The 26,770-nt window shown below is 37.1% G+C and overlaps 1 protein-coding gene across 1 annotated transcript in view; it reads right to left on the reverse strand.

Annotated features, from left to right (window-relative positions):
• CAMKMT (calmodulin-lysine N-methyltransferase) overlaps positions 1–26,770 on the reverse strand; it is a 223,285-nt gene that overhangs the window by 6,430 nt on the left and 190,085 nt on the right. Inside the window, exons 8-10 of the mRNA XM_076334423.1 lie at positions 13,601–13,675; positions 6,571–6,634; positions 277–408 (exon numbers count right to left, since the gene is read on the reverse strand). Coding sequence (XP_076190538.1) covers positions 277–408; positions 6,571–6,634; positions 13,601–13,675 — 271 coding nt within the window. The remainder of the gene's footprint in view (positions 1–276; positions 409–6,570; positions 6,635–13,600; positions 13,676–26,770) is intronic.

Here is a 26,770-nt window from a genome sequence, read left to right on the forward strand (position 1 = left end):
ATAGGCAGCTAACAACAACAAGAAAAGGCTCCCATAAATTAGATTTCTATGAATGAAAAGGGTAAACAGGAGATGCTTCTGCAAAACTCTTCTAGACGAGCGGAGATAAAGGATGGTTCTACCACACAAAATAATCAGATACAAAAATAGCTGTTCAGAAACAGCACACCTAAGGAGTACTTTAATCAAACATTTAGGTTACCTGCCAAAAGGACCATGATCTCTTCAAAATGCAATGCGGATTAAAGTGTTATCTAACACAAGCAGAAAACTAACCTTGGAGTGGAAGTTCGAAATGTGTTCATCATAATTTTCATGTCTTTGGATAGAGAAACCAGCTTTTTCAGCTAGATTGCAAAACTGGTTTAAAGTATTCCCTCGGAGTGGAGCAAATACCATTGCTTTTCCCTGGAACATTAAAAAGAGAATTTATACATTTTTAAAACTGGAAGGGAACCAGATATAACATACACCTGACTAAGCTTTTAATATACTCAAGCTGGAAAAGTCAATAGTCCTCTTGGTAAAATACTAAAATAGGGTAATACAAATAATTGTTCAAAACATGCAAGATTTCTGTGATTAAACAAATGCAAAATAGAAAGTAACAAATAAGTATTTTCTTTAGAAAACTGCCAACTACCATACATCTGCTCCTTTTCATATAATAATGGGGGCTATGAATTACCAAAATAAAACACAGAAAAGCATACAAAACATACACTCAATGCAAAATCCATTTGTTAGCTCATGACCATGCAAAGACTGTAAATAATGATTTTCTTTTTTTCTCTCACACATAGGAGACTACCTCCCATTTGCTGTCAGTGGAATTACAACAGTGTAAAACAAGGCAAAAGGGGAGGAAAATCAGACCCGATCATTAATTTTTTAAAGATATTTTAAACTACCTGAGCAGCGCAACCGAATTTGACCTTAAATTGGTAAATTGCATTTAAAGCAGGACTTGATGTTTTTGCATAGTAATTCTGGATCTTTCAAGACGATTAGGCCATTTATGATGCCCAGGCAATACATTATGGTCCATTAGCTAATTTTTTGCTCATCCTTCTGTATTTAAGAACGCAAAAATGACTGTACCTTGAACTGATAGATTTTAGACACTCTGTGCAAAGTACTAGCCCAAAACCTAACCTACATGATATAGCATCTCTTGAAATCTTATTTGCGAAATTAATTCTAATTGGCTGAATACCGTGTTCTGTCACATGGAATGAAAACTGGTTGAAGAGCTGTAAACAAAGGCTAGTATCAGCCAACAGCATATCACACCGAGGGGAGCCACAAAGTTTACCGTGAGTTCTTGTATTTAACTTCTATATTAATGAGAGCTAAGACTAATTTGTGAGGTGCTGTAATCAACCGAAGAGACAAAAAAAATATTTTTAAGGATCTGAAGAAGTTATAAAATGATTAGACGCTGTAGAAGAATATTTGGCTTGAGAAAATGCAATCTTGTATACCACAGGAAAAAAGTGATCAGAAGAGAGAATTTCAGTGGGAACTCTGGAAAGTTACAATGCTGACACAGATACTTAGTGAGGAGGATAGGGAACAAATCTGTGTGTTACAGCTCATGCACACATACGCTGACACAACGCACAGTGAGGCAGCAACAAAAACTCTACATCAGTATCTACGGTACTAACGTGTACTTAGAAGACTCCAATCATTAATACCACAGCACTGTATTTATTCTCACAATGCCTCTGTGAGATAGGGAAATACTGTTACCCTCATCTTTCTCATGGGAAATTTAAGCACAAACGAGACCTAGGGCAATATCCAAAGCAACTCACTTCTGTTCATTTATGTAGCTATAACTTTAATTCTGTGGCTAAATACGAGGTGCAAAAAGGTGTACCTCCCACCGAAGGCACTGGAATTGCTTATGTAAATGTTAGGTCTGAATATAGGCTCAGCTCAGGATGAAAAACATTAAACACAGGAAATTCACAGTCAGTTCCCTCACATCCTTGACATGCTTTAATGTCATCAGACAGAAGTGGGCAGCAAATGGAGCCTTCAGCCCAGGATCCTCCTCCTCCTGCTGCCATCTCACACTCCCCAGAACGTTGTTCTGCAGAGACCCTTCCTGGCATAAGAAGGATGAGACTCCACTCTGGAGTCCCTCATCTTCACGGGCAGCTTCAGAGAGAGGTCACTGTAATGGAAAACATGTTCCCCACCCAGGGCTTACTGAGCACACGATTCACGCAGGGACTTCAGGAATGGCTAAACCTCATGAACGGAGACGGCCGTGGGCCACATCAGCCACTGATCCAGCAGCTTCGATGAGGAAGCAATGCTCATACAACAGCACCCCCTTACAGATTTCCATTTGGAGTCAGCAGTCCATGCGGTCATTCCTTCTTATACTCTCTGTAGACTACTTCAAATTTAATTTGAAAGAGAAATACAGTAAAATAGAATGTAACATGGTATGAAATATCTCTTAAAACCAGACTGAAAATCTTGAAACAACTTTGAAAAAGGGGAATGGCCTTTTATGGAAATCACTACACAGTTACTTTTGGCCAGCTCCTTAGTTGGTGTAAAACCCCATTCCTCTATTGAATTTAGTGTGCATCTAAAACACCTGAGGATCTTTCCCTTGCTGATAAAACCCAAGAAATCATGACTAAATTTAATACTACAATAATCTCCTCAAAACTGGCAGGTACTGTGGAGGTACTGTGGTCAATTCTGATCTTTCATAACCTGGGTTTAAAGCACTGTCTTGTCAACTGCCTGATCTCTGCGATTCCGCTAGCTGTTGTAGAACCGCATTCACATTTCTAATTTTAAAATGTTTTTCATTTTCTGGTTGCTGTACAATAAAAAAATTAGACCGGTGGCCTAGATCTACACTTGATGGACTATCCCACGATTGTTTAATTCAAAGCTTGTAATTCAAAAGCGCCTCTCAGTTTAGGATGATGTTTAAAGTTCAGAATGGCCTTTCCCCAGCCGGAAAAATACTTCCAGTAAACTCGTGAACAAAACACAGAGGAAAATGTCCGTTACAATAGTCTGAAGTGTCACTAAAATGCTGCAGTAAGATAATGGGACAGACGTTCACATTTTGGACATGACTATGACTCATCAATCATTATCAAATGCAGTCTTATTTGCTGGTACTAATCACAGTTCAATAGCATCCAATTGACTTCCTTGGGATTTTGAATGGATAGGCCACAGAAGAATCAAAGCCTTCAAAAAAAATGTTCCTAATTATGGAAATACGCAAACAAGCAACTGCTTATTCTGAGATTGAAATTAAAAGCACATTTTATTGATAGGAAAAAATAAAACTAAATGTTGGCAAACCAAGTAGCTTGCTTATAAGAGGAATAAAATACAGCCATTCAAGATAAATTTGTTTGATGTAAAATTTCAGCGCCTAATTCTTGGAATTGGTTTACAGGTGACATTTGCATTTGTAACAAATTCAGATAAGAAATTTCAGCCCCCAGTAACTCTCTGAGCTGCTCATTTCTGCCTGTGTGAATTTCTGGTCCTCTCTTCCTGTGCCAATACAACTGTCCATGGGGCCATACTATGAATCAGATGACTGAAATGACCAGAGTCCTGTTTCCAGGAAAACAAAAAGTTACCCAAAACACATCATTCTGTGCCATAAGGGTTCTAATAGCCACAAATAACATCCTTAATGAAAAAGGAAATACTGCAGATCAATTTATCTCTGTTTAAACTAACAGTATGAATAATTACCTGTTCTGAATGTCTCCTTCAAGACAGCTTTGTAAGGATACCCGTTATTTTCTGTTTACTCCATTCTTCCTTTCGGTTTTGCTGGCTATTATTTTTCCATGAACTCTTCTATCCTAGTTGTATCCTAGTTACACTTGAAAGATATCTTACATCTAGACGTGTCTTCAATTTGAGATCGTTCCTCTATCAATTTGGCAAAGTATTACCAAGAAGGAAATGTAATTTCTAAATTTGAGACAAAATAATTCATGTAGAAGAGTGAACTTAATCAAAGTAGTTTATGCCTTAGCTTGGGCATAAACTAATGCCCATAAACTACTCCTAATTATTGCAACTGGCAAATGAGTTCACTATTAATTTATTTTTCCTTTAAAGGGCAAAGTATAGCGCCATCTAGTAAAGTTTCCTCTGATGTTATCCTTAGATTTATACAGGTTAACAAGAACAGTAAAAATAATAACTATTATGTACTTGTGATTGCATTTTCTCCTGGGATCTCAAATGAGTATATGCTTTTATTTGGGTCTTTCAAACCCTGAAAGCATATGCTTGAAGGCATCTCTGTTCAACATGTCCTTTTTGGACAAGAGAGCTCATTTAAGGTGTCTGTACTCCCAGCTTCCACCCCACACAATAGTTTGCTGTCCTCTTAGTTATGAATTACAATAATTTGCAAGGCCACGCCATAACTGGATATCCATCCATATGACCATCCATAAAGTGGATTAGGCAAATGACTAGTTAAAAAATACAGTTCAGACAGTGGTCCAAAACTCTGCAACAGAAATTCCTGCAAGGAGCAAGAATTTCTTAAGCTAGCTTTGCCGGTAAGAGATAGGAACCATGGCCTAAAATGCAGAGCAAATAAGTACAGGCTATGCTATTAATCACAATGTGCAGAAGCAAGCCAGACGAGGGAGACAGGAAACAAAAAAGCCATCTCCCTTTACTCCATCTACATTCACAAAGGAATGTAGTTCATCTGCTCTGAAAAACAAAAGCATGTTCTGAATTTGAATTAACTGACTGGAGTTCAAAAGCAACGAAGTCAGGCCAGTTTTGGTTTAAAGTTGGGTTAACAATTCCTGTATTGTCTATAGATGGAAACTTGAGCTATGAACACTACTTAAAATTCAGGCTGCCTTATCGTCATTGCTTTTTAAATCAAATTCTCTGGTTGGGCTAATCAGCCCAGGTAAAGAATGTGTGTGTGTGTGTGTGCATATACAAATGTATGTGTGTACTCATGTTCTTGGCAATGTAGACCACCAGACCGTGATGAGCTACAAGCAGGAGACAAAGCAACTAACAGCTATTCTTCCACTCCAGCTAGAGGCTCTAGCCAGGTCACAGGCACCAGAGCATCTCTTATACACTTCTCTTCCTGCCACTCATACTCTTCTCCCCCAGTGTCCTTTCATGGAGCCAGTACGGGGCTACCTAAAGAACCAGGTGTGGACACTGATCGGGGCTGAAAAAAAATACTTTTTGCATTTTTGTAAACTGGGATCAGCTTTGTGTTCCAGATCACCTCTGGTCCCAAGAATTATTGCACCCTGATAACTGATGGTACATCATGAAAGTCAGGAGGCATCACTCTGGGAAGGAGCTGCTTAACCTCCCCTTGCTGCCACTGACAGAAATATCTGCGTAACCTTTTCCTCAGGGTGGCCACATTTCTCCTGTCTTCCTGGCAGCCTTGCCCCACAGCTCATTAAAATAATTCAGTCTTAAGTAACGTGCGTTAGGTCACTCTGGAAAGTCTGTGATAGAACCAAGAATAGAAACCTGATTACTCTTAGCAAAGAATGGGATTACTTACATGACTAAAATAACTCGGTTTCTTAAGTCTTTGCACGTTTGGGTCTTCTATTCCTTTTACAGAGAAAATCTCTTGTACAAAAAGTACAATACAATTTTAAAATAAAGTTTGGAGGATGCAGTGCTAACATGAAATACTTTCGTTTTGAAATGGAAAATTTACCTTACTGGAAGATTTGTATGGTAAACATGAAAGGTAAAATTCCTGTTTTAAATTCCTACTTATAGCAATTACTTCACATGTTTTCTCATATTCTCATTTTGGTAACTTCTTTTTAAAAACTTTTTTTTGAGATTCAGGATTATTTGTTGGGTATAAGTATATGCATGTAACAGCGCTTTTTTTGCCCGTAGGTGCCTCTGATTTAACAGCCTAATAGATTGAGATCGGTAAAATATTTCCTCAGTGACACTCATGTAGAACATGTAAGCATTTTATGAAGAGCTTAATTTCATTATGTTCTAAGGTATAAAACATGTAAATACAGGGCTTACTTAATGGAAAAAAAGATTTAGGCTACAATATATGCATAAGGGTTTTGTTCATTTTATATAAACAGAAATGAAAAGAAAAAATATTCTTTCATAATAAATAAATACACAATGACAAAGGTTACAATTGAAGGGATTACAAATGACAGAAGCCAACATAAAAACTTTCAATATCGTACTTTTACTTTAATATGAAGACATTATTATCAAAGGAAAATACTTGAGAAACGCTTTGATAAAAATAATCTCACGCTATCTTTGAAGCGGTTTCATTTATTTTACTACCCACTGTGTTCCTTATCAGAAGGCCAAGTATAAGAAGTTTCCTAGTTTATGATTAGGAAAGAATCTGATAGATTAGAAGACTCAATTGAAGTTGGACATAATAAGTATTAAAGTATTACATGACATTAATCCTGCCATTCCATTACTCTCTCAATCATTGTGCACAGACTAATTATTCTGAAGCCAGTGTTCAGGAGAAAATAGAAACATACTTACACTGGGTTGGAGTAATCTCTTTATTGCATCAACAAGGCTAGCTCTGTACTGGTCCAGAAACAGGCTGACATTGAGAAGAGAACAGAATCCAGATTAAAATGGGTTTTCAATTCTAATGATACTAACGCAGATAAGTACAAGGCTAATTACATATGTTTACACAATGCTGTAAAAGAGAAACTGTGGACTACATTTCTGTCCAGTTCAGGTACTTTTAAATATTAAAAAATACATATGCTAGCTATTGAAATACTACCATATCAGAAATCAGGATCAATATACAAAGTTAATATTTTACAGGTTTTTTTACACAAGGGGGGGGTGGTGGAGTTTTTTAAAGTATTTTCTATTGTATTTCAGGTGTTACTATTAAGGGTATTTTTTTTTTCCTTTTACCTTCACAGTTGTGGCATTAATTCATTATTATCTATGACGCATATTTGTTCTATTTATATATCTATCTCTATCTATCCCTACAAAGATTTACAAGCCCCTACCTCCTCTCTCCCTCAAACACTGTTCAAATACAATGACCCAGATCGTACAGAGTTGTCCTCTCTCAAGAGTGAAATCCTTCATCTCCAGCATGGGTCCCGCAAGGATAGCAGCAGAGTCAATTTTCCCATGCAATGTTGCCAACATGCTCAGCCCTATTTTGGCGTGATTACCTCATGATTTGAGGGGATAATTCATTCTTCATGCCCCTCAGTACCTTAATTTATATACTAATAGTGGCAACCAGGGTGCCAATCACTCTTGACTAGATATTTGTGGACATGTAGTTACTGTGGATGAGAGTGCATTTACAATGGTTAGTGAACAGCCATCGGATAGCAACTGATGCCTTTCAGTCCTTACTACCATGGGCTGCATTTATCCTGTCGATTCAGATGAGAAACTCTACCAAGCAGGCCACAAATAATGTGATTCTTTCTTCATTATTTTTCATGCTTTCTCTGTAATAAAACTTCTTCCCAGCCTGTGTCAAGCTCAAGTTCCACACTACATGGCATTTTTTCCATTCTTCATGATTGTTTTCTATACTCCTTTATTCTCAAACATCTCTTTCTGAAGAGATGTGGGTAATTTTTTTCCAGGTTTGAAATTTCTAAAAGAATATAAAGAATATAGGAAAACACTGAAGAGATAAAAGTGGTCTGCCAACCACATGCCAGTCATCAAGAACAGAATATGTGTGGATATTTAGGTAAGGACACTCCACAGCTACCAAGGAGAATACAGTATTACATATCATAGGGTCAAGCAGCTGTGTAAGAGCTGTGAATTTTTGCTACTCAGGAAAAAAAAAAAACCTATCGGAAAACTTGTCAGTGACCAAATTTCACCAGTAAAAACTGGCAGAACCTCACATTGAGGAGAAAATATGGTAGACTGGGTATCCATACATTTCTTAAAGAACATTTCATATAGAAATATGGCCTTTTGAATTTCTTCTGAAGATATCGAAGTACTAGCTAACAATTTCTCTGACAGCCTGAGCACAAGAAAATTTAAACTTGAGCAATTGGCATGATGGCTGCCCCTCAGCCTTGATTAATCTTACTGGAAAAACCTTACTGAAAAAATGCTTGTTTAAATTTAATTCATTGAAACAGCAGCTGTTATCTCTAATGTCTCCTGGGAGTTTTAATCACATTCACCTCAGGTAGATCCCTATGCAGATAGATACCATAAGACACTACTTCACCGGGAACTTAGCCACCTACAGATGAGGTGGAATACAGGGCATGAGTCCTCTCCCAAAAGAATCGCTAAAATTAATTTTCTTCAACATGAAACATCGCAAGCATGCACACATTTAAGACTTGCTGAGATCCTGTGTAGACAGACGTACATTCCAAATGAAAAATGCACTTATAATATTTTTATTTTTGAAAGCAGTGTAGTAGAAACACAATTTTGGAGCAGCTTACCAGTGCTAAAATTCCTTTTTCATGGACCTGCATACCATTCTCTCTTTTTACAATGAGATAGGGGCACAACCGCTGCTACCAATCTTGTTCCTTTACAATGAGAGAACTACAGGCCTTTGTTCACCAGAAACTGAGTGTCTGAGAACTTAAAATGGTTACATGACCTGCCAAGAGATTAGACAACTTCAATAATACTTTTTCTGTGTGACTCCCACTTGATATTTTGGTTGTATGGGAGGTAGACTCTTAGCCCTGTTAGCTTAGGAAACCCAGATAACCTGGGACAGTTGCCCTGGCTCTGCTCCCAACTTGTCCCTGCCCTCCAAAAGGCCTGTCCCTGGGAACAGGACCTACTTCAATTGAAAATAGTCTCCAATATTGTGATTTCCAGACTGTTGCTCTGTAAGCCACATACTCTGACCAGAGGGAGCAGAGAAGGCTGGAAGCAATGTTAATGCAATGCAGTGACTCCAGGGAACATCTCTGTCCTCCCTCTGAGTCGGAGGATGCCTTGAATGAAGAAAATCCTGAAGAAGTCATTAGATAACCTGTGCTGCAGACGGGGCCAGCACAGGATCTGGCCCACGCAAGGAGATTTAGTCATGGAATTTCTCTTACCAGTAGAATTTGTATGACTAAGTATGACCACAGCGTACTGAAAACGTACCCGAGAGAATCCTTCAAAGCTCACAACAGCTCAGTGAAATTAAATAACGTATTGTTCTAAACCATTCTCACTCAGTTCTCATACCTCAATTCAAATTTGGCTTAGCTCACCACTACTTTAGCGGCAATGTCTCATGTTTATGTAGTAAGGATGCTGTGAAAGCAGTAGCTCAGGACAGGAATAGCAAGGGTTTCTCAGGTCATCAAGGAAGTTTCAGAGCACAGCAGTAGAGAGGCAAGAACACAGTTTATGATTTGGCCTTTGTTTAGGCAGTGCTCTTAACCTGTGAAATCTGTATGAACAGGCAGGCAAACTTGTCACTTCTCTCTTCTTGGTTTTTTTTTTGTTTTAAATTACCGTTAAAACCAAAATGAAAGTTTCTACCAAAACTGTATGGAAGTAACAGTAAGCCACAAGGAAACAAATTAAAAAACCAAGTAGATTCTCAGTTTGCTTCATGCTGATATCCTTTTATCTTGTGCCTCGCAACAAGGGGCATATACTTATTTTATAGGCTATGATGTGAACTTATTTTTCTTTTTGCATACTTTGCAATTGGTAAAAGAGCTTAGCTTACAGGTGTACTTCAGACATGATTACATTCATGTATAGTGCCTAGTGTATAGAGCCATTTATCTTTTTGTTTGCCTTCAACTACACGGCTGACATAAACTGAAAAAACCCTTACTTCCATGTCGTCAGATTCCAATGCACTTGAAAGCGTGTGCAAGAAACCAGGCTTAAAACGAATAATAAATTTAAACTGAAGAAGGACAGAGATCTTACTGCATTCCTGCAAAAAGATTTCCTTATATTAAATGAAATACTAATGGAGACAAAATTGACATATTTTAAGATATTTAAAGAATACTTTCCGTTCAGTTCTACATTTCTGGTGAATCCACAACTCCCCATGACTTCAGCAAAAATCTCAGCAGTGAAAGTAATGTGGGATAGCCCCCCCAGCCTCTGTTGTGCAAATACTTATGCACATGCCAAACTTGAAGAATATAATCAGTCTATCTAAATAAAGTGGGATATTATGCATTTCCAAAACGATATGGGGATCTAGACCTTATACTGTCTCTACATCAAATTTGTGAAAACCTGTGTCACAAGAACGTGAAAGACAGAGATTTTTCTATTGGCTCAGTCCTATTGGCCCTGACTCTCTCCTTGGATTAAAAATGTCAGCAACTTTTTCTTAATAAAGAAAAGGATATACGCTTCCTTTTAAATAACCAGAAATATGAGGCTCTCAAGAGCTTTGGAAGAGTCTTGGTTTTGGCCCGTCCATACAGGCACCTGTTATTTCTCCTCCTCTGTTCATACTCACTCTTACAATTCCAGCGCCTGCATGACTTTATATCCACAAGTGTAGGTCAAATGAAAGTCTAAAATTCTGGCAGCCCTCACCTGGCCTTAAAATCTCCCCTCCCCTCCCCCCCCCCTAAAATGAGGTGAGTGAATAATGCTCTAAAAATTCCATTATTTCAGTATTTTTTTCCAGTGTACCCTTCTTCCAGGTGTGACCTCACCAAGATTTTTTTTTTCCTTATTTTTATCTCATAGTTGACATTTTACAAGTTATTTCGGAACTGCTGAACCATGAAACTTTTTTTATTGTCAAAATCCTGAATGGTTAAATAATGACTAGCTTTCACAGTTTGCCTCTTATTTATTTTATAATCTAGTTGAGCTACTAAATTTAGCTGTTAACTAATAGGCTGTCTGTTCTGGGAAATAGCTTATTTTCCACCCCTGCACACAAGGTTTATGAAAGTCTGCCTGTAAATATATGAATATAAACATATCGCTGCTTGTTGTAATCATGTACATTTTTACTCGAACCTCCATGTGTATTTGGAATATGTTTATGAATAGAGCTTGTTTTCATGTAAATGGGATCAAGCAGTACCGCTGGTTAGCTATTCAGAGAATCAAGACAATATCACCCTTGCTGGAAATACTTCAATAAAAATTTATCCATGTACCTAATATTTGAACTCAGATTTTTTTGCTTTCTAGTTCTCTGTTCTAATCCCAGATTTTATTGACTGACAATGAGCTATATGATGGTGTTAAACTAAATGCAATCTATTCTATCTGTTTTTATCGCTGCATACTTCAGGTTTCAGCCGAGGAGCTATAAGAAAAGAGATATCTTTTTTTTCCTCTTCAATAGCAGCCCAAAAAATTCAGAGAGCAAAAATCCTGCCAACAGTTCTCAAGCCAATTCTGTATCTTGGAAGAGAAATACATGAAAATGAAAAGAAGATTCAAGTTTGATAAAGCATGGGACATTTTTTTCCCCAGCCTTTTCATGTACCAGAAAACCTAGTGTCCATAACTAAAAGAATGATTTATAAAAGAAACAAACAACAAAGGGATATTAACCTATATATACGGGCACTTGCAATAAGAAAATAGAGAAAATTTGTGAATAAAAACACATACTTCAAGCTAACCTGCGCACTTCTATTTATTTTTTAGAAATCTATAAATATTTATACATTTACCTGCATCTTAAGTGCTTCAAAATAAATGTACAAAATGCAGGGATTGCAAATGCATTATGTATGTTACCTGTCATGTTTGATTCTTTGTTTCCTAAAGAAACTACGCTATTTCCAAACAGACTGGGAGGAGTATTAGGCAAGAATATTACTGAAAAAAACAACTTAAGTCTTGCTCCACTCTGCTGTACTCCCAGCACAAATAGGATGACATGGTGTGAGTATCAAGAATACAAGCGATGGCACAGCCAGGTTGTTTTGATATTTGTGTGAAGAACAAATTTAACTCTAAATCTCTTGGCAAGACCTTGCTTCACCCACATAATCTGGAGAACATCCATATGTGAGCCTTGTCTAAGCCTCCGAGAAGACTGCTGCCCTCCTGCTCATGTCCGCCAGCACTCTGATCTGACTTTCATACTTAATCTGATCTAATCCTGTCCAGCATTAACTTCATCTGTGCAATGAAACCTGGAGTATCCATTCTAATATTTGGTGAGGAAGGCATTTACTAAATTACTTGCTGAAATCATATGGTGTTGTTTAGCTCCTTATTTTAATCAGATGATGCATTTCTGAGGCACATTATCAGCGATTAGTTAGAAACCCTCCTCTGTCCTTTTTGGGAACAAAGAACTTTTCTGAAATTAAATGCTAAGAGAAATGAAGCACTGTCGCGTTCTGTCAACAAATAGGTATTGGAAAAAGGAAAAAAGACGACTAAATACACTTTCTCCAGTGCTATACAAACCCAGTAACTTTTCTGAAACAAGAAGAGTTTGCTTAAATAGCAAAATATCAAACAAACAAACAAACAAAAGCTTTAGAGGAATGTTTTATCAGAAGCCATTTAAAAAGAACATTGTTTAAAAAGACAATAGACAGCTTCATACTTCCCTTTGCCTTTTTCCTTTAACTATTTCTTAGTAAGGTACAGAAATCTGCTGAACTGAGCTGTCCTACGAAGTCCCTGTTTTCAGAATTTGGTCTCTCACAATAGTTACGTGCAACAAAACATAAACAGCTTTTTCTGTTTTGGACATTTAAAGGGTCAAAAGCAAATATTCATGAAGGGAAGACAGATTCATTTAAAAGTATCTAGTCTCACAAATGAAATTTGCACATCTCTTTTTACACTGTCTCCATTTATATAACACAAATAATTAATAATGTACCATTTGTAAAGTTAGCATGCAGCAAATATAGCACAGCACAATTCTGCAAATCCAGTATCAGAAAAGGATTGTGTCAGTAATCAAATCTATTTGCATAAATTATTAAACAATATACCATATTGTAACATGCATCTACCTTTTCATAAATGAAGTGCTGTGCTCTTATTTTTTTACTAAGAATTCTCTTACAATTAACATCTGCCTGTGTAAATAATACAAAGCCTATGTCTACAAATATTGCTGTCAAATTGATTTAAGAAACAGAATGCGATGGGGGAAAAAGGTTTTTAAAATCTTTTTTTATCTCGGAAAGATTTTCCGGGGAGCAAAAAATATATCCCCTTATATCAATAGTCAGATCTTTCCTAAGAAGTAAGCTAATTGAGCTGTTTGTGTTGATAAACTCCCTTTTCTCCAGGCTGTTCCTCACTGAGCCATAATTATTTGCAATTTGCCTAAGTCGTCCATTTACTGATACGTCAAGCATGAAACAGAGGCAATTCCAGAAAATGGAAATGCTTCTCAAAATCAATCTTTGGGAAATAATGTGGTAGAAGTTACTGTGTGATAGAAGACTACCTTATAACTGTCACATGGAGATGAATATTAATTTGTTGAGGTTAAGGTGGCTTTGTGCTTCATTTGTTGACTTTGCTTAGCCATCAGCAAGCAGCACAGTACAATTACTCCAGCAAAGCTATTTTTCTAACGTGAGTTTTATGATTTTTATGTACTTACCAGTCAGCACACATAACAATGTCAAAATGTCCTTCCAGTTGAGAGACATCTGTCTCATTATCCCATCGTAAAATGCTAGAGGAAAAAAAGATTAAAAAAAAAAAAAAAGAAAAGAAAAAAGGACTTACATTTTTCATCTTGAGATTTTTAAAGTATCAATATTATTCTTAGGTGACAGAAGTGTTTTAAAAAGTACACACTCATTACTTTCAAAGATGAATGTAAAAATATTATTCTGTACATTTTTAAGGTTTTAAATCTCAAAGCTAAAGAGCTATTTTTTATTATAACAGAAAGGCAATCCACACAGGTTCTGATGAGTGGATCACCAACAAATATGCATTTCTGAATCAGTGGCACATGTATGGCTTCAGACTTTTACCCCTTAACACCACTGCATGAGGAAGTGAAAGTATCGACAATCTGAATGAAACACAAATTCGCAGAATAGATGTGGATTCATGGATCTCCGTTACATCTGGCAGGCAAGTCAGTTGTGTTTCTCATTGATGAAGTGAGCATTCACTTGGGCTGGAGGGAGGAGGGACAGGGTGAAAAAATGCCAAGCTTAACTTCAATGCCAGCTATGTTGCCTCAGGCAAGCTTAAAAATACAGCAGTGCTGACTCTGTCAACACCTATTCTCTCACAGGTGATAAGTTATTTAATTCTAAGGTACCCAATAGTAGGCAAAAATGCACATATGTACAAAGTTCTGCTTTGTTTATAAATGCTGCTGATTTATGTAGCTGCCACGAGGAATTTCAGTACTTTGCTCCCATTTCAAAAACAGCAACTAGTATTGGAATTTACTGCATACTTAAAATATTATTGCCCCAAAGATTTGAAGCTGCATTTCTATTTCTAGGCTATTTTTTAAAAAAGAATCTATCCTTGTTTTTCATTTCCTGGTTATTTATAATAGAAAGTAGATAAATACTTATGGGAAAAGCACTTGTGGGGGAAGGGTCTAATCTGATCTTGTCAGGTTGTGCATGCTTATCTCAGTTTTGTATGAGTCTTGACCAAATAGACCCTTTAGTCTTCCCGCAGCTATAATCTACTTCTGGTTAAAAGCCATCTCCATTCACATCCCACTCCTAATATTTAACTGAGGATCAGTTATAATGTCTTCATTCAGAAATGTTCCCTAAGTATACAGGAAAAAAGGAAATTTTATACATCAACCATACTATATGCAAAAAAGGCTCATAAATACGTGGATACATATAGAGCCATAAAGAATTAAGGTACCACAATATCCGTGTACATGTGCACAGACACCAAGTTTGAGAGAGAATGCTTTTAAAACATGGAAATTATGAAAGGAGAGGCCCAGTTCGTTGGGAAAGCTTTGATTATGTGGGGCTCGGTGTAACTGAACAGATCAGGACTCATTAGCCCATTTGCCCTCCTGGAATTTACTGTGACAATCCAAAGAGAGAAGAGAGTAGATTAATTTAATTTTTCCCCCTCAAATTGAAAGTATTCCAGATTTTAGAAGCCTAGGTAGCTTTGCACACTGGCACGCAGCAGGCATCCAGTAGTGGAAAGTGACAAAGGAGAGTTCTCACTCTCAGCTGCTGGCTGCCTGCTGGCTACCAGCGGCTTTTTCAACCCTGTTTCCGTGGAAACTTAGGTTAGAATGGTGAAAATTAGGTAAAGGTAAGTTTTGTGGGTTTAAAGCACGCACTCTAATACTTTAAGAATCCTGAAGCAGAACTGGAAATTGGTAGATGAACTGTGAGCCTTAAAAGGCCACCTTTGGTTCTCATTGCTACAGAAACAGAGATCTGATCAGTACCACTATAGGGATTTGAATTATGATTTTTTTAACCCATATATTTACTATACTTCACACATGCAGTTCGGAAGGCAGCACAGGTGCCTCCTCCTGGAAAAAAAAAAAACTCTCTCATGTTACTGTCAGGTTCCCGCTGAGCATCCAAAATACAGCATTTTCTGAGCACGCCTACTGTAGGCACAAAGGAGTTTGTGTGGGTAGGTAAAAGCTCAGAAACCATAATGCTGAGCAAAATATGGAATCGACGAGTTGCCAGGAGCATGAGCAGTGGTGCAACATGACTGGCATGTGTGCTGTTAGAAGGAGTGAGCTAAGGGCCCCACATCCAGCCATAAGCCAGTCTTCCTCCATTTTCCTGATCTAGTACCAGGGCTGCTCTTGGTCTCTAGCTTCAGTACAGTTGCATTCCTGAAGACGTGATAATTATGCAAAGGCCAATGACAGATTTACACACAAGATTTTCAAAATCAACTTTGCCATAAATTTTCAAAACGTACAGGAAAATCTTTATTCCTGTGGGGAAATAACCACGTAAACTAAAGATAATTTCTAGAAAATAAATACCAACAGGACTCATTCTGATCTCACTCAGGATGTATGCACACTGGTGGGACAGATGCAACTACAAGCTGTATATATTTATCCATGCTATCTTTAACCAAGTGCAAGTATGACTAGTAAGGGAAGCGCAGCTAGGGTACGTGAAGCTCAATACCGGCTGCAACCTCCGAAACTGTTTCGGTAGCTAACTCTGGGCTACCATATCTACACCGTTATCTGTTTAATGCTTCCACAAATTTGCATGAGCTGCAATCAAACACCTGCACCTGCACCTGTAAAGCAGACATGCCCCCGCATATCAGGGAATCAGAAAAAATTCTGCTCGGAGTCAGCATTATTACATCATTAACACTGATGTCGGAATCAGCCTGATTCTGAATCAGAATCAGCTATTTTGAATGCTAGTGCTAATGAAAGTAGTGAATCAGAGTCAGGACGTATATAAATACCATCATCTAGGCATACAAGTTCTTGTAATCCAAACACAATTCCTGAGTGTGAAGTACAGAAAAATCCACTGATACTGCAAAACAGCTCTGAGAAAGGTAAAGGTGTGTATATGTGTATCTAAATCCATGTATCTAGATGTAGTAAGGGGGTGAGGAATAATAATTTTTTCAGGGATTATTGAGGATGTGACTCTTGGACTTAGTGGTCACTCCTGAAAGAAATACCGAAGGCACCATGAAGTAAGGGCTGATTGCATTTCCATTTAAAGAAAAGCACTGCTAGGAAACCCAGAAAAGTGTTAGCAACAAAAATCTGAAAATCTCAGACTTTATGAAGTTTCCTTTAAAAAAAATAGACATAAGTGTAAAAATACCATACCACAAAAAGTCTTTTAAATCACCAGTATCATGTTGAGTGCCAACATGAAAAAAATGCAAGCCTTGTTAATATTTTCCTCTTGCTCCCTTTGCAATGATGTTAAATTAGTGGACATAAACCACTTTTTTCTAAAGCCACTTTTCTTCCAGCAAAATAAGACATTTTAAAGCTATAATATCTTTATGTCTTTCTTTTGAGGGAGGATGCTACAGTATTAACAGCTGAAATGATTTTGTAAATGTGAAAAATGTGCTTTATTCTGTGTTTCTGTCCAAGCCACACCTTCAATGGCGTTTTTGTAAAAAAAGCCCCCAAAAACCCAACATATGCAAGGCTGTGTAAAGCCCACTCTTGACATTATTTTGTGCTGGCTTATTTAACTCATGCAGGTTTAGTTTCTTGCAATTGAAAATAGGCAACTCGGTTTCAGCAGAAAAGGGTCTGAAACCCTCTGGAAATATAGAAGTTTGGAAGCTTTTTTTGGCTACAACAAGAACATTAAAAAATGAAATAGGATGCGAGGGAAAAACACTACTGCACTGTTCGGCTACTACTTAGGTCAAACTGATGGTGGCTGAAACTTGGTACCCGCTAATGGCTGCTTTATGGCCTGTATCAAATGAATTTGACCAGTTTTCAGAGGAAAAGTACCCACGTCACAAACCTATTACTATAATTAGCAATCTTGATGGCAGTCCTAGCAAAAAGGACAAGGACTGAATGAGCTATGGAGAATGAACTATCCTCTCACATGCAGAGGTGGCTTTTCCAGGTCAGGGATAAAGCATACTATCAAAATAGTCTGAGAAAATATGTACTGATGCTTTAGTTTCCTAGGCTATCAACCTCACACTATTGTAAAGCAACGAATTCATTAACACCCCCCCCCCCCAAACAACACACAACACAAACAATCAAAGCATTTTTTCTTTTGTCCCCGATTTATCTTTTAAATTGACAAGCAAGCCAGAAAATGTGATTAGGTAAAGATAAAAAAAATTGTAATGATAATAGAACAAAAAGATCAACTAAGAAAATAGATACTTTAAGTACTACCAACGTACCCCCAAATATCCCCTTGTATTTCAAAGAAAAAAAACCACAACAAAATAGCAGATGTTGCAGGGATAGTTACGGCAGCCAAGGCTGCACTTCCCCTGTACAGTAATTCTAATTTATGGAGGATAGCCTGACAAATGTCAACACTCTTTCTTACACTGGTAAAGTATCTCAGCAATCTGCAACAAAAGACCTGATTTTACCAGGTTTTTATTTCTCATGCAAAATTCCTCATTACTATTATTATTCAACTTCTGTTATTCAGTGTTTGTCTTCCTAGTGTGTCTAGGCAGGTAACTTACATGAGAAAAAACAGGTTAAGTCTCTGATTGTTAAAACTTGAAACATTTCCAAGTCCCTCTGAGATGTTCTTGTGATGAATGGCATAGGCTAGAGTAGCTCTCAAGTTAGCAGAAAAGTAGTTGTGCAGATAAAGACAAAAAATCAAAATTAGAAGAAAGGACAAAAGACACAAAAGCCTTACTCACTTCAAAATGTATTAGTAGTTTCAATAAAGATAAAAAAATTTGTCCCACTTAGCAGATGAACAGCTACCAAGACCCCCCATCTACCCACCTCTTCTTTTCATATTTTAATTTAGGCTTCAGTCTTTGAAAAGCATTATCATTGGTAAGTATACAGGTTCAGGTAAAAGATTTTGTCTAGGGGTTTATATGACTTTTTCTATGACATTAACCAAGCAAGTTCATTAACACATTAACAAAAAGCATCATCAGGATGTTTCTCCACACCTTGATCTTTGTTTGAGATTCCTCAGTTTTGTATGAAGATCAAGAAGATGCATTTTAATTTAGCAACAGAGGCAATGTGTACACCTATCATTATAACTCCTCTGAGGAGTCTTGCAAATTTGCCTACTATCATTTCCCCATCTTTCTCATTATATTCTCATTAGGTTGCTCTTATTTCTCCACCTTCTTTCACCTTCTGCCTTTCTTACCTTCACTGCTTCACTTTGCTTTGTATTCTTATCCATTATCTCATTGAAGGGTTTGAAGGAACCAAGGTTAAATTTTCAATCACGGGTAACCAACATCAACCATTCTCCCTTTCCTCTCACATTTCTAAGCAGTTTGAATGTGCTATTTACAATCGCCGATGGACATTTCCTTCTAACAATCTCCTTGCAGGTTTCGGCAACTTCCACGCCATTTATCTACTGTTGTCAAAGTACACCGATGATTTTTCCCAGCTAGGCTCAAAACCTGCACTTTATGCTCATTCTCCTGGACCTTTCTTCTCTCTTCAGCCCAGTAAAATCTTGCTATTCATTAGAATTTTTAATTCCACTATTTTCTGTTTGTTTTTTTTAATTGTCTCTTACCATTTTTTCAATGTGCTCTTCTAAAGATTATCGTCAAACCCTTCCCTCATTTCTGATAATTTCACAATGTTCCACCTCAACCTCTTCTTCGTCTGAATTTTACTCTGGGGCTATCTCATCCATAAAAGCTAAACCCAGCTACCCACTTCTCTACTTCACACTGTGTATCCAGACTCACAACTCAGCATTTTTCACAGCCTCAGTGAGTGAGAAGCTCATCACCTCTAAAGTACAACAAGGCATTGTTGTTACCACCTTTTCTTGATCCCTTTGGACATAACCATTAACTCCAGTCTGTAACCTAGACTTAGCTTAGACCTTCCTCTATATTTGCATAACTCAGCTCTGTTCAGATTTTGCTTATTCTCTCTGCATAGCATCTCTAAGAAGTTTCTTATCTACCCACTCAACTTAAACTCTTGACCATGCCATCATCACTTACATCTTAACATCACAATATTGTTCTCTCTGCTCTTGGAAAATGCAGTCTTGCCCTATTAATATCTATTCAGTAGGCTGCTGCAAAGATTGTTTTTCTTGCCTACAACCCTGATCTTGTCACCTTTCTCTTTGTACTCCTCCAGGTAAGTTGCAAGTCTTCTTTTCCAAATGCTTCACAACAGTTCACTTCCCTATTTTTTCTCTCTCATTCAGTATTGAAAGGACAAGTCCCTTCTTTAATCAGCCCTAATGTCCGCCCACATCTTCCACTTAATTTTTCAAGCAAGCACCTTTACAATTTTCTTCCACTATGTTATCCATGAACATTCACACACTTACTCCATTATCCTTGAAACTCTCCTTTAAAATAGCGCCTACAAAAACTGAAAAGAGGCTAGGCTGCTCTTGTGCCTCCAACTCCGTCCATCCTTGTTATCCTTCCTCACCATATCTCTCTCTGGTCTTAGACCATAGATTCTCTAACACAAACTGCCTTTTTGCTCTGTGTTTAGACAAGGCTTGGTTCAGCAATTCATGATGAAACCTCATCACATTAATGTGGTAATACAAAAGAAGAAAAAACACCAAAACCAACGATGGGTCCCTTCTATCTTGAGATATTCTATGATTCTATCTAGTTTTTCCTGCCTAAAAGTTCCTTCTGAAAAGCATATGATAAAGTTACGTGCTTCCCTTATTCCTTATTCTGAGAACATATTTTCTCTCTCTTATTCTGTACAACATATTTTGCTAAAATTCAGATGGAAACATTACAAAAACAGTTTTGTCTTCAAAAATAACAGTCCTAACACTTACGCATTCGCTGCATATCAAAAGCTATTAAATTTTTGGGACATAATAAATGCACTGCATGTAAATACAGTTGTTGCAGAATAAAGTTTTCCATTTTGTAGACACACCACAGCCCAACACTCAGCACAAGTGTGGCTATTTTTTTAAAAGAAGTGAGAATATCTTGTATAAAAATGTTGTTGATAAGAAAATGCCACTGTTCCTGAATTTGCCTTTTCGCATCCCTCCTCTACATCAATACATTCTAAATCAGTCTTTATTTAGGAGATTGACTACTGTTTTTAGCAGTACTAAAATGTACTTCATGTAGTACATTGTGCACAAAACGGATGGTTCTCACATTCTAATTCAGACTGATAGGGTATAAAAAAAATACATCCTTTCAAAATGCAAGACAGCATAAGCACATGTGGCACAACCGTACTGGTAGGATCAGTGAATGAAAGCTTTGTAAAAGTTCGTTTTGTGTAAAAATACGAAGGAAAAGAAGACAATTTCTTGCTCTATGGAAAATAGTCTATCCATGAGTACGGGGAGGGTAATGAAGGGAACAAGACGAAAAAACAAAGAATGTGGAGGGAACCAGGCAGGTCCAGAAGGACTGAATGGGAGGAAAAATTAAAAGCAGCAGAAAAGATGCTTAAATTCTGAGGGCAGAAGGGACCACAATAAACATGCAAGATTTCAAATTTCTGTATCAAGCCCATATATATCAGGAAATTAATACACGTTTCAGAAAGACATCCAACTTGATTTAAACACATTCACTGCTTAAGAAACTACCACTTCCCATGGAAAGATGTTCTAATGTATTATCATTCTCTCTGTCAAATCTCATTTTTTTCTAGACTGAATTTGTCTAGCTTCAATTTCTACATCTTGTTAGGTACTTGTAAGCTAGATTAAAGAGTGATCTTCTATTAAAGATTTTTTCCCCACATGAGACTTTCAGATCAAAATCAATTCATTTCTTAACAAACAAGGCATTTCTTTGACAAGTTAAGTAAACAGAGCTCTTTAACTCTCTCATTTCCAGACCCTGATTCACTCTTCTGCCTCTTTCCTGAACCCCATTAATTTTCAGTATCCTTGGTTACTGTTTGAATAACTGAATATTAATTGAATATTAATTGAATATTAAACAAAGAACCCTGTTAGCATCATTTTGTCAAAAAATAAAGTTTCTCTCCCAACTTTCCTGTGTCTGTGGCAAAGATTAGCTGAGAGCGCCTGTGAAGGAGAGAGCCTACTGAAAGTGTGTAAAAAGTACTTGATGACTGCCTATTAAGGTAGAGCCAAGGTAGACAAGGAAGGGTAGACAAAGGTACAATGGTAACAACATGAACCAGGAAACAATGCAAAAGTTGGCTAAAAAGATGGATACACAAAGGAGCATAGGAATAAAACAAATAATCTTTGATTCTAACATCTCATGGACATTTTCCTTTAAAGCCCTGGGAAGAAAGACGGAAGTTTTCTCAGATCAGTGGTCTCCACCTAGTCTTTCTGTCCAGTCCAAGAGAGTACAAGAGGAATAGTTTTACCAAAAGCATGTTTTTTAAGCTAAGAGGAGACCATCATAAAATAGCCAAGGATTTGAGCAAGAATTATTTAAAATAATGCAATGCTACACTTTTAGCTAGCACCTAGCTTTTCTCCCTGGTCTTCCAAACACATAGAAATTTCTCTACAAAGCTTGCTAACTTCTCAATTTTTTCTCTTTATATATTTTTATCTGGTCACATAAAGACAGACAGACAAAACTACAATGCAATTTAAAATAAATTGCAACTTTATTAAGTCAATACAACTGGGTGCAATACACAAATAGGAGAGGCTTGGAAGTTGGTGAAAGTCAGCTGGTATGGCCAAACGGTAAAGAAGGTTATTAGAAACAAGATGTCATTCCTCCAAAAGTTGAAGTCGCACCCAAATGAAGAAAGGATCACAAACTTGGAAAATTAAATATAATAATAAAATTAGGCAGGCCAAAAATAAGTGTACTCTTTCTTTAGTTCTAAATCTTCCTGCCAGCTGATAATCAGGATATAGAATGAGCACTCACAGAGGGTAACAACATTTCAGAGAGGTGAAATTAATTCTCTGCATCAGTGTTCACTGTAGAAGAAACTGAAGACAGTTTTACCACAGAAGCCTTTTTTGATGTCTTCTGTAAAAGGAAGTCCTGCTTTATAAACCTTAAACTCTTCAAAGGTGTCAACAAGTATTCAGATAAGGGTGATCTGGGTAACACAGGCTGCTTCTGATTCCAAAAGGCTATTGGCAAAGACCCTCACCAACAACATTTAAGGAAAGTAGACAGCCACTGGAGAAGAGTCCTGGCGCGCCTAAATAATAGAACAAAAGACAGGGTAGTAGTAAATGGTCAGTTCTCACAATCAAGGGAGATAATCAGTAGAGTTCCCCTGGGACCTGTTCTATTCAACATTTTTATAAGAGATGAGCACTGAGGTGGCAAAGTTTGCTGATTTAAGAAGTTATTCAAGATAGTAAGGAGAAGAGCAGACTGTGAAGAATTGCAGAAGGATGAAACTGAGTAACTGGACAATAAAATGACAGATGAAATTCAGTGTGGATAAATTCAAAGTGCACAACGGGAAGAATAACTCTGGCTTGATAAAGAAAATGAAGGTCTCCAAACTGACCATCACTGGAAAGCGCCTGATGTTGTGACAGACAGTGTCATGAAAATATTAGCTCAGTGCTCAACTGCAGTCAAAAAAGCAAATCACTGTTAGGTATTTTTAGAAGAGGAACAGAAAGCATAATTATTCCTCCACATTGTCATATTCCTCCACCATGTCAAAGGCCTTACAGAAGTCCAGATAGATGACATCTGTAGCCCTTCCCGTGTCCACTGATGTAGTTGCTCCATCATAGAAGGCCACTAGGTTAGTCAGGCAGGACTTGCCCTTGGTGAAGCCATGCTGGCTGTCTCAAATCACCTCCCTGTCCTCCATGTGCCTTAGCATAGCTTCCAGGAGGATCTGTTCCATGATCTTCCCAGGCACAGAGGTGAGACTGACTGGCCTGTAGTTCCCCGGGTCTTCCTTTTTTCCCTTTTGAAAAATGGGTGTGATGTTTCCCCTTTTCCAGTCAGTGGGAACTTCACTGGACTGCCATGACTTCTCAAATACGATGGATTTATGCACACTTTGAATGCAGTACTGATCACCCTCACCTGAAAATGAGTAGATTGAAACAGGAAAAGATATAGAACAGGGCAAGTATGGAACGGTTTCCACCTGAGCTGAGTTTTCTGTGATAGAGATAAATTCACAACGAGCATGAACAGACAGACCATTCATTGTTTCTTCCCACACAAACATAAAGTGATCAAATTAAAGAGAGCAGGAAGCAGGAACCATTTATTTCTAACCACAGAGCAGGAAATGTTCCTTTTGGCAGCTTCCTCCTTGCCAATAGATGCTGTCATGCAAGAGTCTTACATGAGGAGACTGGAAAAGTAGTTGGAAGAAAGGGATTCCTTTAGGGTTGCTAAGCTGACAAACACAACAAAGTTCAATAAATATGTTTTCAAAAAGTTTGAATTTAGCAACATTCAAGTAATTTTGATGAATGAAAACAGAGAGAGAATCTTTATTAAGGCTGTCCTACGTTGATGGAACCTGTTACACGACCAGCTGAAATCAAGAAGGTTAGAAAGTTGGCATATTTGAAGAACATTGCAGTAAGGTAAAATACTCACATGTTGGCAGTTACAGAGAAAGAAGTAATTAATATAAGAACGGAATCAGGACGATATAGTTCAGTGCTCTGTCATTGAGACCTCATCCACTATTATACTGGATGCCATTTAGTCTTTAGAAAGACTTTTTTTCTTTTTAGGTTTAATTCCGGAAGCTTGTAAATTCATTACATTTGCAAGGAACACTAAAATCTTGGATAAGATTATAACCTATCTGTTAACCTTTAAGGAGAAGGAATTGTCACTTTTGGTCACATGGTCATACATTCTTGATGTGGGTTCTAATGTTGACTATAGAATGGATAAAGAGTATATGATACATTATTACTAATCAAATCAAAGGATGCATAATGCCACAAGCATTTCTCTCACTGACTTGATGTTTTATGTACTTTTTTACACTCTTATGTGGAATGTAATCTCTCCGAGGCAACTCAGCAAAACAATAGACTTGTTCACAGCTAAAACTCACAGGTCCCATATCAGCAATAAGTATACAAATTTTGTTCATAACAGATTTGGTCTTCTCAGACGAGGGAATCTGATGGGAGAACAAATTCCCTGGCAGCTAAGACAGAGTCTGTTAATCTTTAGAATATACCGCAAGCCTTCCTCTTTGATAGAGCTTTCCCATCATGACATTTGTAATAACAACAATTTTTCAAAATTCTACTACTCAGACCCCTGCATCAGGAAGATTTCCACATTAAAATAAAGAGAAGAAAAAGAGCAGAGATTCCTTGACTTTGTTATTGCTAATTTAATAATTGGTGGACATGTTCAAAACAATGATATAATGCATGTCAAACTAATAACAGTTGATGGTACAAAGACTGCTATCAGAATAACTCATATGCTAAGTTATGGGGTAAACAACGTGATTCATGGATAATTTTTGAACCGTGAAAAAAATAAAATCGTCAAACCCATACACGGTATTAATAATTCACCTTACTATGGCAAGTCATTATTAGTAACTTGGTGGCATTGCTGTACCTATTTCCAGTAAGTGTAAGCAAGAAATACTAAACATACTCATGGAAGCTAAAAATAAAATAGAATTGTATATCCTATATATATTGCTGAAGTAAACTGCTTACTAAATATCTATTATTACATTGTAACACATAATATGACAAACCGCCAGTTTGGCTTACATTACCGTACTTTTAAACAATAAACAAGAGTTGGCAGAGAGCTAGATAAGTGCTCATTGACTGCATTTTGTATAAATCTAAATAAATAAATGTATGGCAGGTTGTCCTAATCTAACTTCTCTTGGCTGATACTGGATTGTTCCTTTTTGCGCCATACATTTTTTGGCATATTTTCCAAGTCTAGACTTAAATGTCTGGAACAGGCACAAACTGACTCTCATACTGATAATTTTTGCTCCACGTGCAAGGAAGAGTACAAGATCCCGACGTGAGCTGAAGGTGCAGTGAGAAGGGTCTATTCTGAATTATCTTTTATGCGGAAAGAATCTTGTAACTTTGCACTGGACACTGTGCAAAGTTGCAAGACTGGACATTGTTTAAATGGTACGTTAGAGTGGGGAACATGCCTTCTTCAGATTAAATTAATGTTGCAGTAAGTCATTAAATACATCACTATATTCATTTGCCTGCAAGCTCTGATCAATGTAAAAGAAGTCACCTAACGTCACTTTGCATGCCAGTGTTGCATTCTTCCCTACAAAACACTACATTTTCTTGTGCGTTTTTTTCCCCCATTATCATTATATAACTAAAGTTTTCGGTTGTAGGAAAAGTGAATCAGGGTTATGGTAATATTTCAGATTTTACATCAGCCTTTTAGTTTCTTCAAGGCCTTGAGAAGTGATCAAATAACTGTTACTGCCTTCATCACGTCATTACTGAATCTGAAAGACTGATCCATCCATTAGCACTTCTCAAATAACTAACCAAAGCATAACCTTAATTTTGACAGGAGAAATCAAATATTAACATGTATAAGATAGAGAAATGCAACATGATCATTATTTTTGGGATTAGAGAGTCATTTGAATACTTATTTTATAAAACTTTACACTGTTAAAACAAATCTGCAAACGCCTTAAGAATGTAGAACTAAAAATCGAATTATGTTTATTATAATAATGAGCCTTATGTTTTGATATAGTACTTCATTTTGTAATTTAATTATTTTATTTATGCAAATAAGGCCCCAAACGCTATTGCACTCAAGAAGTTAAACACTTGACATTTTTAGTCCTTAAAATGCAACATTTTATGACGTCTAGATATGTTTATTAATTAGTGATTATTAACACCCAGTAAACAACATCATGTCTTGTAAAAACACAATCTTTCTTCACAGCGTGAGGCTGAAATCTATTATTCACTGATTCCATATGCTGAAATACACTCAAATGATCACAAATGACCTTAAGCATTAGATAAATGTAAATGAGGACAGGGTAGAAAATGTGCTTTTGATTGATATCTAAAAGACCAGGTTTGAAGTCTTGACAAGGGATGAAATCCGAAATCTCATACAAAGTAGATGGCAATTGGCAATCTACAAAATCTAAGCTTCTGGATGGACATACCACACAGCCTCTCCTCAG

Source organism: Aptenodytes patagonicus, chromosome 3, assembly GCF_965638725.1.
Source record: "Aptenodytes patagonicus chromosome 3, bAptPat1.pri.cur, whole genome shotgun sequence".
Classification (NCBI taxonomy): domain Eukaryota; kingdom Metazoa; phylum Chordata; class Aves; order Sphenisciformes; family Spheniscidae; genus Aptenodytes; species Aptenodytes patagonicus.